General features: G+C 41.4%; 2 protein-coding genes across 5 annotated transcripts in view; one reads left to right on the top strand and one right to left on the bottom strand.

Annotated features, from left to right (window-relative positions):
- The window catches only part of RB195_006932 (uncharacterized protein), a gene marked incomplete at both ends in the record, with an annotated part of 36,769 nt that extends 26,067 nt beyond the window's left edge, over positions 1-10,702 (top strand). Inside the window, 5 exons of the mRNA XM_064180295.1 lie at positions 2,246-2,348; positions 2,405-2,473; positions 2,529-2,649; positions 2,716-2,835; positions 10,566-10,702. Of these exons, the coding sequence (XP_064037176.1) occupies positions 2,246-2,348; positions 2,405-2,473; positions 2,529-2,649; positions 2,716-2,835; positions 10,566-10,702 (550 nt within the window). The remainder of the gene's footprint in view (positions 1-2,245; positions 2,349-2,404; positions 2,474-2,528; positions 2,650-2,715; positions 2,836-10,565) is intronic.
- Positions 10,703-11,005: 303 nt separating this feature from the next.
- Positions 11,006-17,570, bottom strand: part of RB195_006931 (uncharacterized protein) — a gene marked incomplete at both ends in the record, with an annotated part of 60,043 nt that continues 53,478 nt past the window's right edge. For 3 of the 4 annotated variants that reach the window (XM_064180293.1, XM_064180292.1, XM_064180294.1), the window contains 9 exons: positions 11,006-11,143; positions 11,681-11,876; positions 11,940-12,139; positions 12,213-12,347; positions 12,474-12,617; positions 12,675-13,115; positions 13,543-14,358; positions 14,443-16,248; positions 16,675-17,490. In XM_064180293.1, coding sequence (XP_064037172.1) covers positions 11,006-11,143; positions 11,681-11,876; positions 11,940-12,139; positions 12,213-12,347; positions 12,474-12,617; positions 12,675-13,115; positions 13,543-14,358; positions 14,443-16,248; positions 16,675-17,490 — 4,692 coding nt within the window. Of the gene's footprint in view, positions 11,144-11,680; positions 12,140-12,212; positions 12,348-12,473; positions 12,618-12,674; positions 13,116-13,542; positions 14,359-14,442; positions 16,249-16,674; positions 17,491-17,570 lie in introns of all 4 variants that reach the window. The other variant, XM_064180291.1, reaches the window with a different exon arrangement.

Genomic DNA, 17,570 nt, shown 5'->3' with positions numbered 1-17,570 from the left:
AGCTAAGGACTATATTGGTTGAACTTGCTAGCAGCAAAATAATGCTTTATTTCCTGATAAATCCAAGTTTTTCTTGATGGGAAGTGATGGTATTAAGTATGTCAGGCGTTCAGTTAGAAAAAGATTCGATCCCATGTATCAACTGCCCACTGTAAAGCATGGCGGAAAGAACATCATGCTTCTTCTTAACAATGCATCCATTTACTCTTCAATTTATTGGCAGAGGATTATATCTTCCAGCAGGATAATGACTCGAAGCACACATCTGGCCACATTCGTAACTTGTTCAAACGAGGTATATCGGTAACTCGTGTAATCATTCGACTTCGTCCTGGACTTGGCGTTGCTCCAATTACTCCACATGCTAACATTTTCCATCAGCAAAGCGAAGATAACCGCTCTGGAGACATTAAACAGTTTTGCTAATTCGACTCGTCTCATTTCTTGATCGGTTCTACGCAGAATGGGTTTTCGAGTTTCATCTGAGATGTGGCGTGTTCTAGCAATAATCCAAATACAATAAAAAGCAGTGAAGTGAAAAAAAACAAAAGACAGCAGTGAAGTGAGAGAAAAACACAAAAATCCAGGGATTAAAAAAGTGAAAAAAGAATATTTTCAGTTTTTTTTTTTTGGAAATAATTCTAATCCTGAGACTTATTCTGAGAAAGCAAAGTAAACATATTTTTCAGAATAATTTTATAATCCAGTGACAGATGTGGTGTAGGTTTGAGGACTAGTCAGTGATTTTTCGAAGAGAAAACCTCAAAAAGGGGTTTGTCAATTGATTTTCAGCACTGTACAAACTCACGTCCTACCTAGCGAGGCTTTGCGAAGAAGCTACAAAAGACGAGAGAAGAGCAGCAGCAGTGGCAGAAGCTGTAGTTGAAAGATAGTTTGCTACACTCATCAGAACTTAGTCGTCTTGTGGAACCCTGATAGAGCACTTGCAGCATCAAGAAAGCGAATGGAGAAAGTTATTTCACGAGATCAGATCGGATCTCTTCGACAGTCAAGTCCACTTGCTTTCTTATATCTGAAGAAGCATCGACATACCGGGAGGTGCCCCTCCCGAAGTCTGGTACCATCGGTCGGTGAAGGGATGCTCCACTCAACGGAACGAACGTATGGAATGTTGCAACTATTTATCTAGGATCGGGAAATGAAAATGGGGTACGAGCTGACCAACAAACTGGGCAGGAGGAGTGAGGCTTGGAAAGAGCCTGAGAACTTCGTAGTTATAGTGAAGAAGACAAGGAACACACGACTCCTCGCTCACCTCTTTAGCTTTGCCGCACTTTCTCCTTTCACCTATACTTCAGAAATCTGGGCACTTTGTAAGAGGGAGAAGAATGCGGCCAGCGTCACTAAACATTCAGTCGATGGTCTGGAGTGAGTAGTGTCCCGCTCTACGGTAGTAAAAGAGGGGATTTGAAGTTCCATTCTACGGTCCTGTCAGCGATCGAAAATTTGAGACGCCGCCACTTTTGCCGAGGAAAGTGAGATAAAGTGAGCGACACCGGGTTCTAAAAGACGGTATATACAGGAAAACGACCTGCTCTTCAAATCTTCACGAAAAACTTGAAACGTTGAAATACGAAATAGGTTCGAGAGTACTCAGAGCACTCTTCTCCCGGAGTTATTAACGATCTTTTAACAACGTCCACGCAACCTGAACATTCTTGCCCCTAAATTTTGCTTAATATACGTGTAAATTATTGAAAACTATGCGATGTCATCCATAATTTACGTGCATTTCTAAACTTTTTCCTCTACCGCAAAAATTTGACTCAGGTGGGATGTCAAACCTGCGAAGTCTATTACATGGGAGTTCTGCATTTTTAGTAACTTTACTACCTAATGACAATCTCTTGGATTGGACGATTCTTATCAATTTTGTGTATTTTTCAAATACCTATACTTTCGCTGTCAACTCAAAGTCAACTGTTTTAATCCACTTTGAGTGAAATTCAGTCTCCAGGGAATTAAAATAAAAATCTGCAGTCGGTGCATTTACAGTACCAGAGACGTTTTTTTACTCTTCTCTACTTTGTTCCCTCGTCTTTTTTTTCTGGCTATCCCTTCTTGCTAATCATTTTGTTGGAGTTCTCACTTTAAAATTTACTTGTTATCGCCTTTTTCTATTTTTGGAAGAACACTCGAGAACTATGTCTTACTCCATTCTTCGATGCGCCTGTTAGGAAAATGAAATTTGAGCTTGAGACAAACATGTGTCAAAATTCTTCAGGCTGGTGGAACCAGACAGTATGCCACCGCTTCACCTAGTGCCTGATTTCGCCAAAATCATCTTGAAGTTACTGTTTGGTATTTATATGATGGTCACACTTATTGTAAGTTTCTTCGTGTTTGCTTAACACATTTAACGTTATTGTCCTCGACCGCTTAGGTGCTCATAAATTTATTGATTGCTATGATGTCGGATACATATCAAAGGATTCAAGCTCAATCTGATAAGGTTGGTGTACAGGTTCGCAGACGGCTTATGTACAGCGACTGTCAGTCTAGTTTAGGAGTGGAAGTTTGGACGCGCAATCTTGATTCGACAGATGAACAAACGTAGTGCAACTCCATCTCCTATCAATATGCTAACTAAGCTCTTCGTCGTCCTCAAAGTGGCGTTTCGGAACCGCTGCAAGTTCCTTCTTCGTTTTTTTTCCGCAATCTTGTAATCCTGCGTTCAATTTTTGTGGATTGCAGTACGAGTATGTACTCAAAAAGCTCAGCAAGACTTACGGTTTGAAGAAAACATCGATGCGTTTTCGATGGGTGGAGGTCATCAAGGTAGAACAAGTCCAACCATGCGTGAGGATGGGACAGGTCTGTGCTTTATTCTGGTTTGGATATTCTTGTTTTAGTTTTTTCATCTTGGACAGAAAGTCAAGGAGAAGGGATCATGTTCGTTGAAGTTGGAAACTGTAGTAATTCTATCAATTCTTAGCCTAATTTATGGCTCTAGTGCAGAATTTATCCCATAAAAGATGCTGCTGAGAGGGAAAATAGAGAATTTGAAGTTGACGGGTATCAAAAAAGTAATATTCTTAATAGCAAATTTTAATAATTTAAAGGTGTCACGACTACATTTTCGCTTCTTCAATAGTGAGAAAATCAAAGTGCTAATCTTTACGTGGAGTTGTGCTCAAAGCTATCTCACCAACTACTGGAACTTATTTGCAGTAATTCAAACAGTTCCGTAAACTTGTGGTACTTGTGGTTGGTTGGCGTCAACTCTAACTTTTGTAAGCCTAAAAAACGGGAACCCGAAACCGGTTGCAATGTAAGGCATTGTACCTTCAGCATTAAACAATAAAGCACAATAACTGTGATCGTAATTCAGAACATATTACTGGCATATGTTAAGACTCCCCTTCCTTTAAAGGCATCACCCCACGAGTCTGGAGTGGTACGGATTTCCGGTGGAGTATTCGTATAAGGGATCCTAGATTATTGAGAGAAGGGTGATTCCGTCCATTTCTTCCTAATTGCTATAGAAAACGGCCCGGAAGATACGGCTTCGAGCGTTCCGGCGCACTGTTTTCCACAAGGAGTTCGATTGGAGCGCGCCAGCCTTGTGCACGCGCTCATATTCCGGGCCGTTTTTTTAGGCCAATTAGGAAGAAATGGACGGAATCACACCCCTCTCCCTAATCTACTATCCCTTGTACAAATACACTTGAAATCCGCACCACCTCAAATTCGTGGTATGCTGCCTTTAAATGTGCACTAGGAATGAAAATTTTCCACTACTCCGTATAGCTTCAGCCTATTTCGACATTATTCCGTATAGCTAGCACAAGAGTGACTGTACTGTTGAAATGTTCCGAGATAATCTATACAAAGTATTTGTGCAATAGATTACGCTATTACTGCAATGAAATATGGTTGAGACTGATATAGTAGGACAATAACAGATAGGAACCCTAGGAACACAGCAAAGAAATAGCAACTCTGATGACTTCCGGGACCGATGTTTCTGACTGTGAATAATAGCAGAACGAAATCGATCAGAAAAGGAATTAATATGAATTCAGTAATAATGACTTGGTTGAAACAAGCTATTATTCACTCTTAGACTAACATCGACCAAAGGCAGTGCACACGGAATTTGTGGTCGCTTAGGTTTTGCTTCTTCAGGAATGTTTGTCATTAAAGTATCTCTTGAACTTTCGTGATAAACACTAACCTCAGTCAGACAACACAAAAAGGCTTTAACTCTCCATTCTGTGTTCCACCATCGCTTAGGTTCTCTTTGTAGAAATAGGGACTTTTTTCTTGAGATTTTTACGAATGCGCAGAACTGGTCCACAAAATATTGTTAGAAAAATATTTATTCGGCGACGTTATACATAACTCAATACAGTTGGTGACATTGGGAAGCCTCTAATGAACTCATATTCGTTACATTGTAATGAATAGGAGGGTGCCGAATGGATGAATGTATTCATTTCATTAATGACTTTACTAACTTTCTAGTAGCAGAAGGGTTTTACAAGCCCCCTCAACTGGAGCAGGCATAACAACGAAAAGGACGAAAATGACATGGCATATAACTCATGTGTTTTCGCTCTCCGAGTCCATATCTTTTGCACCTTTATTCTTTTTGATGAAAAGATTCAAACCATTTCATCTAGGAGTTGAAGGAGCATTCTTCGTTGTGCTTCTGCTGTAATGTGTCGTAGCTTACCAAACTAAGAAAAAAGTTTCTGAGAGACGGTGAGAAAAACAGGATGCATAACGGTTGGTTTTTCTCAACCAAGTCTTTTCTAGGAAGTTCTTGTTGTTCGGTGGTTTCGATTTTGTTCTGGCGATACTACAGAGCCGTTAGGGGTGCGTATCGTTTGGTACCCACAGCCTCCGCGACATCCTATCCTTAGGGGAAACGACTGACAGCGGCGTTCGTTAATTGCGCTATTTCGATCACTTGCGTATAGAGATGCATCGAACGACTGCACACGAAATACCAGAAATAGGAAATGATAGTGTTTTATTTGCGTAAAACAAACAAGTCGAAACTTTCACAAACTATTGCAGTACCTCACGTGCATTAAACACTCCGTATGAATATAAATATATACCTATATCTTCTATATAGTTTTTCAATCACAAATCTACGTCCTCCAACGACAAGATTCTCGTTTTACACTTTTTAATTTTTATTCTCGAACGTTTTCAGATTCATTTATGTTTCCTCATGTTGTTTCATTCTTGTTCAAATTTTCTACGTTTTTGCTTAATTTTTAGCATTTTCATTTTCTATCTTTTTTTGCACTTTCTACGTTGCTACGTTATTGCCTTTTTGTTCTTTGAACCTTCCTAGAAGTCAACTCTATCAGGTTGTTGCAGTACAAACACGGCACATGACCTCAGTCACGTAGTAATAGATGGGAGTGGCTTAGTGATCACAACTAGTCTAAGATATGCCTGTACTCGCCTACCGACAGCCACTTCTGCGGGCACTTATTCGGCTGCAGATAATCGGATGCGGGTACCTAACGACCGTCCCCCAGCCGTTAGCTGACAATATTAGATGTTGACAAAGTGTGGCAAAATCACTGCTTACAAGTTTTGCTCCGTTAAAAAATTAAGAACATCCGCTTATGACTATCTGTTCTCAAAACGAACGCACACCTGTGACCATTGAAGATACACTGATACAAGCCAAGGAGATGAACTACCAACTACGGCGTCATTGGACTGACCAGGACGAAAGCAACTAATTTCTTCGAATGAAACTGAAAAAAAGCTGTTTCTGGGAATATGCGACGGCAGAGGAGCTGGTGGAGTTGGTATCCTTGTCAATACGAGTGTGGCAGTGAACATCGATTCTTTGGAACAATAGGCTGCCCAATCGGAAGTTGACAATTAAAGAGGACCAAAGCTATTTTAAGCTCTAACATCAAGCCACCGAGAAGAGGAAACCGAAGTTTCTCACATGGACCTAGAGGAATTTTACAGAGCAGACCACACTTTCTGCAAGGTTATTGTTGGTGAGGTCAGCGTTAAAATTGACCTCAGAAGATCCCCTGAAGAACATTACATGGATCTACGGCCAGAGCAAGAGGAGAGACCTTCCGAGTTTTTCATGAACGAGACCATCAACGGGAACGCGCAAAGCGCAAAAAAATCCCTTTTACGCTGCGCGTAGGGGGGTTCAAGTGAAGGATACCATAACGAAGTAAACATAAAAGGATTTGCCGATGTTTCTGCTGCATCAAAGTTCTGCAGGGATCGGGCCATCATCTCCTTCGTGGAGGTTTTTTCTACCACGACGAACAGCTTTGGGAAGGCACAACAATGGGCAACGCAGACTGTAAATATGATAGGGTCGTAGAGCATCTTCACGACTCAGAGTTTTAAAGCCACCATGCGAAACCCATCTCCGGGAACTCTCAAACTAATAGCGTCATCGTGGGCAGGCAACCACCATTTCGCTTCGGAGCTCGCGAGGCTTGCAGAGAAGAAATGAAAAATCTCAAAAGAGAAGAATAGCAATACTGGAATTTGTAGAGACAAGGAGAATTATTCATTACGCCTGTCGGGACTGTGCCAATCGCAGAAAAAAAGGATCAACCCCTGAACTTTAGCAGATCAATCGCAGTATTAAAAGAGGGCCTAGAAGTTCACTAACGATTTCTACTTGAATCTCCTCGACAACCACGTACAGTTGCCACCTCACCATTTGAAAATTGAAGGAAATGTCATCCCATCGATGCTTCCTTCCGAATTCCGGCATAGCATCATGTCAGGGAAGAATTGTTCTTCGTTCATCATGTTCATCCGTAACTAGAGATGAACATGATAAACGAACCGACATAAGCGGGGTGCAGGAGAAAACGAGTATTCAAGAGTATCGAGAGTGTAAGTGTGTTCACGTCTGCAACACCGTTCTTTCTGTTGTGACCTACGTTTTAGAAACCTGAGGTCATAATCAGGAGGAAGATGTGGTGAATGTCATTGAAACCTCATTTAGAGCCCCACCAGAGTTGATTTATTTAACTTGATCAGGGGCTGATATTATTGCCTGACGTGATTGGACAGGTGACAGTGGTGATTGTTTAGCGCAAAAACAGTTCTTCAGTTGCTTCATGAATGTTTTGCGCATAGCATAGATGTATCTCTACAAGCCTCTGTAAGTGCAGATACCACAAAGGTGCCGCTGACAGCACTGTGGAGTTCAGTGGCCTAACGGCTGTTACTACCTTCGTACCATGTACAAGCACGCACAAGATGAATAAAAGATTTTATTCGCGATGAAACACACCAACTTGGATGGTTTTTCATAACGAGTACGTGAAATACTTCAGGCAATACCTAGGTTGCATGGAACGAATATTTTTCCGATTTTCTCTTTTATCGTTTGTTTTGTTACTCCAGATTACGGCATTTGTGCGCTGGTGTTACTGGCGCAGTTGTTGAACTGTACTGCAATTGTTCGCATAAGGAACGGTGTTGCTTCACAGCGACAGACCGAATTCTATTCTATTCTGGTAACCTCGCAAAACCCTTGGACTGGTACGAACACAACATCACTTTTCAACAAAAAACAACAACAGCAATGACACAATATTTGCATAAGTCTTTTCTTACGATGAAGGCATTAGTAAAAATAATCTTTCGTATTAACTCAGCAAAAAGGTGATGTCTGAAGTAATACCATATACACTATATACCAAATACCACTTATGAAGTGATGTGTTATAATATGTTGAGAAAGCACTATAGCACTTTTTCTAGTCAAATTAGGTGCACGAAGTAAACTACAGAGTTCTCATCGAAAAAGCTTTGCTTGTACGTCGAAACGCAGGAGGTGGTGTAAATGCTCATTAACGAGACAAAAAATTATGGCCAAAATTCTTCATGGCTTATGAAGAGCTTCATAGCTTTGAGAGGAAGGCCGTTAACGCCGTTCATAACTTCTCTACTTCTCATATTCTGAACGTCCGGCCAGCTCTGGACATCACACTTCTTGTACACGCTTCGCTTCCTTTCACTGATCAATTGAAATCAAATAATTAAATAATAATAATTGAAGTAGTGGCACTTTCCGAGAAATTAAATTTGTTTTTTTTTTTCTAACGACGCTTCTTTCGTTTTTTCGTTTTAGAAATTTGAGCATTCAACAAGTAATCATGAATTGAAGTGGTGATTTCATTGTCTTTTTCTTAAAGGCAGCATACCACGAATCTGGGGTGGTACGGATTTCAGGTGGAGTATCCGTCTACGGGGTCGTAGATTATGGAGACCGAGGTTGTTCCGCTCATCTCTCTCTGCATCACTGCAAGCAGCCGGCCCCTAAATGCTGTTTTGTACGATGCCTTCTATTGCAGCACGCCACCCAGCGTCCCTTACTGCCTATCGGGGCAGCGCGAATTGATTTTCAACGAATCGCAAGGGGGAGGCGGCGCAAGGGGTGGAGCGTTGTAATAGATAGCGTCGTACAAAACAGCATTCTGGAGGCGGCTGTTTGCAGTGATGAAGGGAGAGATGAGCAGAACCACCCTGGTCTCCATAATCAACGACCCTGTATACGGATACTCCACCTGAAATCCACACCACCTCAGATTCGTGGTAAGCTGCCTTTAAAGTCGTTAGCACTACGTTTGGAGAGTATTCAAACTTGATTCGTGTTTCCACTTTCAAAAGAAAAGATTTTGACAATCTAATGAGACAAACGTACACAGGGGATTAGACATGCAGAACAGTACATAGAGGTGAAACGCAACAGCAGCTTTCATGAGTACAACGTCCGGTTTCGTCCTTGGCAAAAAAATTCACTTGGGGTTTCTGCACGATACAACTCACTTTCGGCGCCGTGGGACCCATCTAAACCATTTTAACGTTTTCTGGCGCTGGGACATCACATCAATTCGACACCGTGGAACCCGTTCCACCCAATTTTATCACTTTATGAAGCCGCGCACCAATTCGGCACCGTTGGACCGGTCCCAGTGCTTCCTGGAATTTCGTTGCACACACATCCCCAGACACCACATACACCACGTACACACAAGTGACAAAATAAGCCCGTTAATGTATAACATGACTATTCATCACAGCCATCTGAGTTCTTTGAGTGAAGGCTCTATTCTCTATCTATTCTTTGCGTGGACAATGGTGAGAGGAATTGGTGAAGAAATCTTTGTAAATTTGGTTTTTTCAGTTAGTTTAATAGAAGGGAAAGATCAAATTTGTATATCTTGTATAACCCTTGTATCGGGGTGGGTGTGGTGTAGCGGTTAGAGGTTCCACTTCCTGCATGATCGATCGGAGGTTCGAATCCGCCCTAGTGCTCACCAAGCCTTTCATCCCTCCGGCGTCGATAAATTGCTACCAGACTTGTCTGGGAGGATAAGAGCACTGACTTGACACATCGGCTAGCCACCGCAAGTCATTGTATAGGCCAGATACACGTTCGTAAACCTCAAATGATTCTGAATTGAAGTGAACATGGGGGTGCATCCGAAGCGGATTGATTAACGCCAAAAACTTTATCCTTTTACTTTTACCTTTGTATCAAATTACTGGACTATTTTTATGACAAGATTTGTTTTTTCTTGAAGACACCAATTTGTGTGGATTTCGCTCCGTAAATCAGGATTTTTTGACCATTTAAATCCATTATGCTTAGCCTAGATAGAACCAGAGACCCAAAGCTTCCCGCAGAGTTCGCAGCCGCCCTAGAGGCGCGTTTCGACTGCTCTCGCGTTGGTTTGCTGTGGTTATGATCCGATCACCTCTTCTGCAATGTCGACATCAGCTGATGATGGCTGCTCTGCGCCGCGCTTCTCCCCAAGTAATTTACAAACAAATTTTAAAATTTACTAAAACGAAACACCTTGATCCCCTGACTATTTCACTGGTGTTGCACGACCAACCCAGTACACAAACTACCACTCTACGTAAATATCCACTACTGCTACTCTTTCGCACCATCATTTGCTCAAGGTTAGAGATGCGGCTACGACAAAAAGATGAAAGAATACTTGCCTTCCGGCCACTTGAAACTCCAACTCACCGGCAATAACAACACTTTATCAGACAAGCCGAACGATGTTTCACTTCTAGCACTTCTACATTGCCTCAACTGCGGACTCTATTCTCTTCTCCCCTCTACAAGTATCTTTCTGTTTCTCATCATCATTTCCTGCTCCAATCACTTTTCACTGCACCAATGACGGCTGCCTTCTGCAGCCTTTCTTCCTTCTGCGAACCCTGGCAGCTTAAAGCCACAGGGTCACCCATGTGGATCATTGAGGATTTTGAAGGTGTATGCTGTGTTCAGTCTCATAAAATTCCGTTGACAAATACACTTGAGATCAATCAGCGTACGTGTCTAATTGCACAACTATTCCTTTATATGTGGTCACAAATTCTCATTATGTTCTTCGCACCTTTGCTTGAGAATTCGTTAAGGTACTGAAGTAATGTACTGTTATTCGATAAAGAAAAATTCAGTGGACGGATAAGTGTGTGTAGGCAAAATGTTTACAAAATTCTCAGAATAAGAAGAAATTTCCTGTCGGCTTTATCAATCAACAAAGCTTTTACAGACATGCGGGGTGATGGGGCTGAACTGGGCGCCAGCACCGATTGGAATATAGAAACCGTGATCGACTGGAAGAGAATCGTCTCGATGTATTACCAAATGAATGGGAAGAAGGACGAGCCAGACGAAGTTGAAGACTAACCTATGAAGTGCCTCCTACAATGTCTATTATGAACTCTAAGAATAAAAATAATTATCTTGTTTCAGGAGCAGGGTTCAATGCTCGGTATCAGTTGTAGTAGTTGTGACGAAGAGTCGTTGTCATACTGTTCGCTAGAACATTCCTTCTAATTCACTTTTTTTTTCACTAATGCGAGTCATGTAGCATTTGTAACATTATGAGAAACTAAGCACTATTGCGAAGTGATGTATAACATTATTATAACTGTTTATCAGAAAGAAATTCATGTGGAGCCTGCATTAAAATGTACATCGTCGTGCTAATCAGAAAGGCGGAGGTCCATTTATAAATTCAAGAGATGGATCAAAGCTTCTTGCGAAGTTGTTTAGCAGTTGACAGCAATACTCGTCATCGCAATGCGGAACCAGACATGCTGCTCCCAAGAGTAGAACCAGCATTGCCTGAAAATAACAGGTGTCAATTTTTTTTATCCTAGCTAGCACGTTGATTTTTGTGGGAGAGAAGTTGCAGAGCACTGAGACAAAACACTACTTGGATGAATAATGTCAATCCTACCGTTAGAATTTTTTGGATATGGATAAAACGGCTACTGTTGACAGTGATTGAAGTCAGTAAAAGTGAAGTTTCCAACTTCATACGAGTTTGAGCTAGTACGTTTTGTTTTTGTGTGCATATTTTACTAGCAAAGAAAACCGTTTACGATTTATTCCTCCACATAATCTTATCTTTATAATCCTACTCTGCAATAAGCGAGTTTTCTGCGGAAACAGCCAGTCTATTTGGTAACGCCTTAGGTGTATGTGATGTAATGAACAAATGAAGGCGGGCAAAATTATATGTTCTACTTATCACGTGAGAGGATTCACTTCCACTCGTTACTTTAGGACATAGGTTTGCTATAACGGAGGGGTCTTGCTCTGGATTAGGAATCACTTAAGAAAAGGATAAAAGAGAGATTGTTGGATAAAGAAACTTACCTGAAGAGGCAATGCTGTACGAAGAACCCGTCTCCATCGCGACCTTTGGCGACGGAAGTGTGAAGCTGCTACGATACTAGTAGCGGTATCTGGAATCGGGGAAAGCATTCCAGACGAAGAACCGTCAATGGATTCCAACTCGCTCTTTGAGTCTGTATCAGACGGAATTCCTTCGAATCCATGTTCTGCGAGCACACTGTAAGGGTGTGACTCAGGATATAAAGCTGCAAGAACTTCAGCAGCAGCATCGACGTCGTACTCTTCTCGTGCTGCTGAGTCCCTGCTTGTTTGTGGAGCACGTCTTAATGCCTCCAGAAGGTCCTGCGCACGCTGCATAAGTCGATCAAGACTGGTTGAGGTGCTGCTCTCGATATACCGTCGACTCTGTGCACTACGTTCCACAATAACCTTTTGGTTTTCTAAGTGGGCAATGATGTCAAGAAGGAGTGATTCGTGGCTCTGAAAAGTAGTCGCTCGATCAAAGTTGTAAATAAGTTTCATTCAGAATACAAATACAAATAGGAGAACATACCAGTCTATCTTTCTGCTCATCATCTTCGGAGGTGAGCTCTTCGCTGCAATGATTCAGCTCAGTGGTAAGTATCTCGAGAGTTCTGTTCAGTTGTGCTTCTGCGGTGATCTCTGTGGCGAGTCGTTCTGTTATTTCCTGCAGCAAGGAGTTTCCCAGTTGGAAAAAGAACAAGAAAAGGAAAGAAACAAAAGAATCAGCGAATATGGTCGGTAGAACTGTTGAAAATGAGGATTAAAGAAATTGTTAATATTTTTGCAATACCTCATATAGTTTCTCTGTCCTTTCTTGGTCAACAGAAAAGAAACGAACATCTTGCGAAACGTGAAGCAACGGTCGTAAAAGTAAGGAAAGCTCGTTAAGTTTCTTCTCAACATCACGAAGCCTTTCTATATCCGCATACAGGTGCTAAAAAGAAAATTATTGTTTAAAAAAAGCACAATAAGGCAGCAAAAGTGCACAAACCTTCAGGTTTTGAAGTTCTACTTCACCATAAGGTAGAGGAATGAGCTCTGTCCTTTCTTGGAATAATGAAAGCGCCAAAAGTACGGCTTCAAGGGTCTTACTGGCTTCGTCTCTTATTCGCACGAATTCATCCCACTTGTTGGCGCGTTCTTCCAGAGCTGGAACCATGTATTCGGCAGAAGAAAGTGCCGCTTCAAGTTCTTCCACAGAAGGATGAGTTGCTGGAGCACTACGTAAAACGGTTGCGGCCTTTCTGCACTCCTCAACCAGCTCATCCGCAAGTGGTCTGTACTGAGCTGCTACTCCTTCAGCGTCTACCAATAGTCGATCAGCATCGTTCACAAGTTGAACTAGTCGACTGGATACTGGACTAACTATGTTTCTAATAGATTCATCAGCTGCTTGCCTTGCCAGTTCATCCTCCAAATCGTTTCGTCGTTGCTAAAAACACTACTACTCGATAACTCGATTAGAATCGAATATTGTAAATGAATGTATGAGGAGTCCATAAAAAAAGAGAATTAAGACGTGAAACACTTGGGGATAGGATAGTTTGAGAATATCTTAACAAGAATCTCATCAAATCTTATCATCAAATCTAGCTAACAGCACACTCATACAAGCTGTCTCGTTACATTTGATAGTATATCTATCTGTATTTGAAGTCCATTCACTATACCATGATAACGATGAATGCGAGCAAGTCAACGAGAAAAAAGCCAGGAAGAAAAAGAGGGGAGAAAAAGAGTTAAAGAGAACGAATGAAATGAAAATGAAAACGAAAACAAAGGAAGAAAATTCTGCACAAAACTCTTCAAAGCAAAAACAATAATGAGTCTTAAAATTAAATAATTTACTAGAAACATACCTTGATGATATCAAGCGATTTGTTAATACGATCGAGCAGCTGAGCATGTTCATCCCTCTGTTCCTCGTCCAAACCATCACGATCAAGTTGCGAAATATTTTGCTGCAATCTAACTAGCGATTCTTCATCCTTTTTAAGTTCATCTGGTGTTTTCTCTTCAGATACAGGACCAGTGATTGCAAGCAGTTGATCTTCAGCATCTTTGCGTGCAGCGTTGAAAGCGGCCAGAGCAGCCAACTTATCGCCCACTGAATCGCCAAGCCTCTTCAAAAGGTCTTTCAGTTTCGACAAATCCCATGCGCTTTTTTGTCGCAATTCTTCCGTAGCATCACCAGTTGGTATGGTTTGCAAGAGGTTTTCGAGGCGCTGTTTCTTTGTTTCGAGATCCTCAAGCACAGCTTGTTGTTCGTTAAGATTTGATGGGATCTCTTCTGGTTGTTGTTGCAAACTTTCCGAGATCAACAGTATTTCAGGTGCGACAGCGTTTAACTGTGCTACTTGCTCAGTTTTCTTCTTCACATCATCGCACTTCTTCTGCAAATCTCGCACTTGATCGGGAAGCGTTTTGTCAAGATCGTTGTGGCTTACAACAGGAGATGAGCTGATAGCAAATTGATGACAAATGTCAGCGATGTCACCTAGCTTCTGAAGCTCAGGCTCAAGGCTTGACACCAATTGCTGAGCGTAGTCGACATTTTCTGGATCAACCTTGTTCAAACTATCACCTATAGCAGATAATCTGTTCTTAAGCTCATCCTGTTTTTCACGAGCCTTTTCTTCATCGGTAAGCGCTTTTCGCAATGTTGACAGTTGTTCCTAAAATGTGCACCAAAAATACGAATCCCACTACTAAGAAGAAGAAGAAAAAAAATCCCAAATAAAGATACTACCAAAATTTACCTTCGCTTGTTCCTTGATATTATTCGTATCGCGAGCTAGTTGATTTCTAGGCGACAATTCCTCTTGTGGAATAGCATCGATTGTAGCCAGAACTACTGCCAAATCTTCTGCGTCTTTTTGTACAATTTCGATTGGTTCGGCTGTATCTCGGGATTTCAACTTGTCACGGCACTCATCGATAACATTTTGGAGTTCGATTGTCTTCTCCTCGAACCGTTTCAGATCATTCACTTGGTCATCTAATTTCTTGTTCACGTCATCGATTCTGTGCGAGAGGTCATCTTTCTTTGGCAATAAGTCAGCGGGGACGTCACCGATCGCTGCTAGTTTAGCTACCAGTTTTGGAGTTTTACCTTGCTGGTAAGCGATTAAATCACTTGAAGATGTGGATGGTATCGGTAAACTTTGCTCTATTTCCGCAATATCTTGCTCTAGTTCATCAAGCGATTGGATAGCATTATTGCGCAGATCTTGTTCAGTTAACAACTTCTGAAGTTCTTCCTCATCACGCTTCGTCATATCATCAATTGTTTTTCGAGCATTCTCTGCTCTATCGTCAATGTCCTTCTCAGCAGTAATATCCAAATTGAGTAGACTTTCACGAATATCACGCATTCGTCCAAGTCTGTCTTCGATCGTTGGAATATCTTGACGATTTGGAAGCGCAGCTATCGCTTCTTCGATTTTTGCCAAACGTTCGATGGTATCTCGCACAGTGTGATCCTGTTGTTCTTTAGCATTTCGTAAATCCTCAATTCGCTTTTGTAGTTGTTCGACCTTCTCCTTAGGAAGATCATGAACTTGTTTCTCGATATCATTCAGTGAATCTTCGGTGATTTCACGAAGAGGAATTGCTTCAATCTGTGATAATCGTATGGTAAGCGTTACGATGAGACGCTCCTGTTCATCTTTTTCGGCGGCTTTCTTCGCGTCTTCCAACAATGCATCGAGAGATTGCATACGATCTTCTAAGACAGCGAAACGAGATGAATCTGGATCCACGTGCTTACGAGCATGATTTGCTTCATCATGTCTCTCTTTTAACATCGATAACTGTGCTCGAAGAGCAGGAATTTGGAATTGTTCGATGTTCTCAATGTTCTCCTTACTAGGATTTCCAGCTAACAAATCACAAATGTTATTCATCTCAGTGTTGAAGTGATCTACAGAGTCACATAATAGATTTTCATCCTCAATTTCTGTTGACAGCTCATTCAATACGTCGTCGTATTGCTTTTCCATCTGTTCTGCGTCAACATCGATGAATCGAACATCAGCGTAAGCACTCTCAAGAGGATCGAGAAGTTCGGAAAGCTCCTGAAGTTGACGTACTTTATCGCTAAGAATGTTCGTGTTTTTCCTCTCCTTAGAAATCACATCGAAATCTTTCTTCGCATCATTGGTAGATCTTCGTGGTTTTGACAACACTTCGTCGAGTGGTTTTCTCAATTTGTCCAATTCAATGTCCGCTTCATCTCTTATTCGAACAAATGCATCCCAATTGTTAGCGCGTTCTTCCAAAACTGGAATCATATTTTCGGCAGAAGATAGCGCCGCTTCGAGGGCTTGCACAGAAGGATGAGTCTTTGGTGCGTCGTGTAGAAGAGCGACTGCCTTCTTACATTCCTCAACCAAATCAACAGCAGATGGTCTATACTGTGCTGGTACACCTTCAGCATCTCCTAACAGTCGATCAGCATCGTTCACAAGTTGGACTAGTCGACTAGATACCGGACTAATGGCATTTCTTAGAGATTCATCAGCTGCTTGTCTTGCCAGTTCATTCTCCAAATCGTTTCGTCGTTGCTAAAAACACTACTACTCGATAACTCGTTTAGAATCGAATATTGTAAATGAATGTATGAGGAGTCCATAAAAAAAGAAATTAAGACGTGAAACACTTGGGGATAGGATAGTTTGAGAATATCTTAACAAGAATCTCATCAAATCTTATCATCAAATCTAGCTAACAGCACACTCATACAAGCTGTCTCGTTACATTTGATAGTATATCTATCTGTATTTGAAGTCCATTCACTATACCATGATAACGATGAATGCGAGCAAGTCAACGAGAAAAAAGCCAGGAAGAAAAAGAGGGGAGAAAAAGAGTTAAAGAGAACGAATGAAATGAAAATGAAAACGAAAACAAAGGAAGAAAATTCTGCACAAAACTCTTCAAAGCAAAAACAATAATGAGTCTTAAAATTAAATAATTTACTAGAAACATACCTTGATGATATCAAGCGATTTGTTAATACGATCGAGCAGCTGAGCATGTTCATCCCTCTGTTCCTCGTCCAAACCATCACGATCAAGTTGCGAAATATTTTGCTGCAATCTAACTAGCGATTCTTCATCCTTTTTAAGTTCATCTGGTGTTTTCTCTTCAGATACAGGACCAGTGATTGCAAGCAGTTGATCTTCAGCATCTTTGCGTGCAGCGTTGAAAGCGGCCAGAGCAGCCAACTTATCGCCCACTGAATCGCCAAGCCTCTTCAAAAGGTCTTTCAGTTTCGACAAATCCCATGCGCTTTTTTGTCGCAATTCTTCCGTAGCATCACCAGTTGGTATGGTTTGCAAGAGGTTTTCGAGGCGCTGTTTCTTTGTTTCGAGATCCTCAAGCACAGCTTGTTGTTCGTTAAGATTTGATGGGATCTCTTCTGGTTGTTGTTGCAAACTTTCCGAGATCAACAGTATTTCAGGTGCGACAGCGTTTAACTGTGCTACTTGCTCAGTTTTCTTCTTCACATCATCGCACTTCTTCTGCAAATCTCGCACTTGATCGGGAAGCGTTTTGTCAAGATCGTTGTGGCTTACAACAGGAGATGAGCTGATAGCAAATTGATGACAAATGTCAGCGATGTCACCTAGCTTCTGAAGCTCAGGCTCAAGGCTTGACACCAATTGCTGAGCGTAGTCGACATTTTCTGGATCAACCTTGTTCAAACTATCACCTATAGCAGATAATCTGTTCTTAAGCTCATCCTGTTTTTCACGAGCCTTTTCTTCATCGGTAAGCGCTTTTCGCAATGTTGACAGTTGTTCCTAAAATGTGCACCAAAAATACGAATCCCACTACTAAGAAGAAGAAGAAAAAAAATCCCAAATAAAGATACTACCAAAAT

This window comes from Necator americanus, chromosome I, assembly GCF_031761385.1.
Source record: "Necator americanus strain Aroian chromosome I, whole genome shotgun sequence".
NCBI lineage: Eukaryota > Metazoa > Nematoda > Chromadorea > Rhabditida > Ancylostomatidae > Necator > Necator americanus.
Note: the sequence above shows the minus strand (reverse complement) of the source record. Positions and strands in the feature narration are given on the sequence as shown.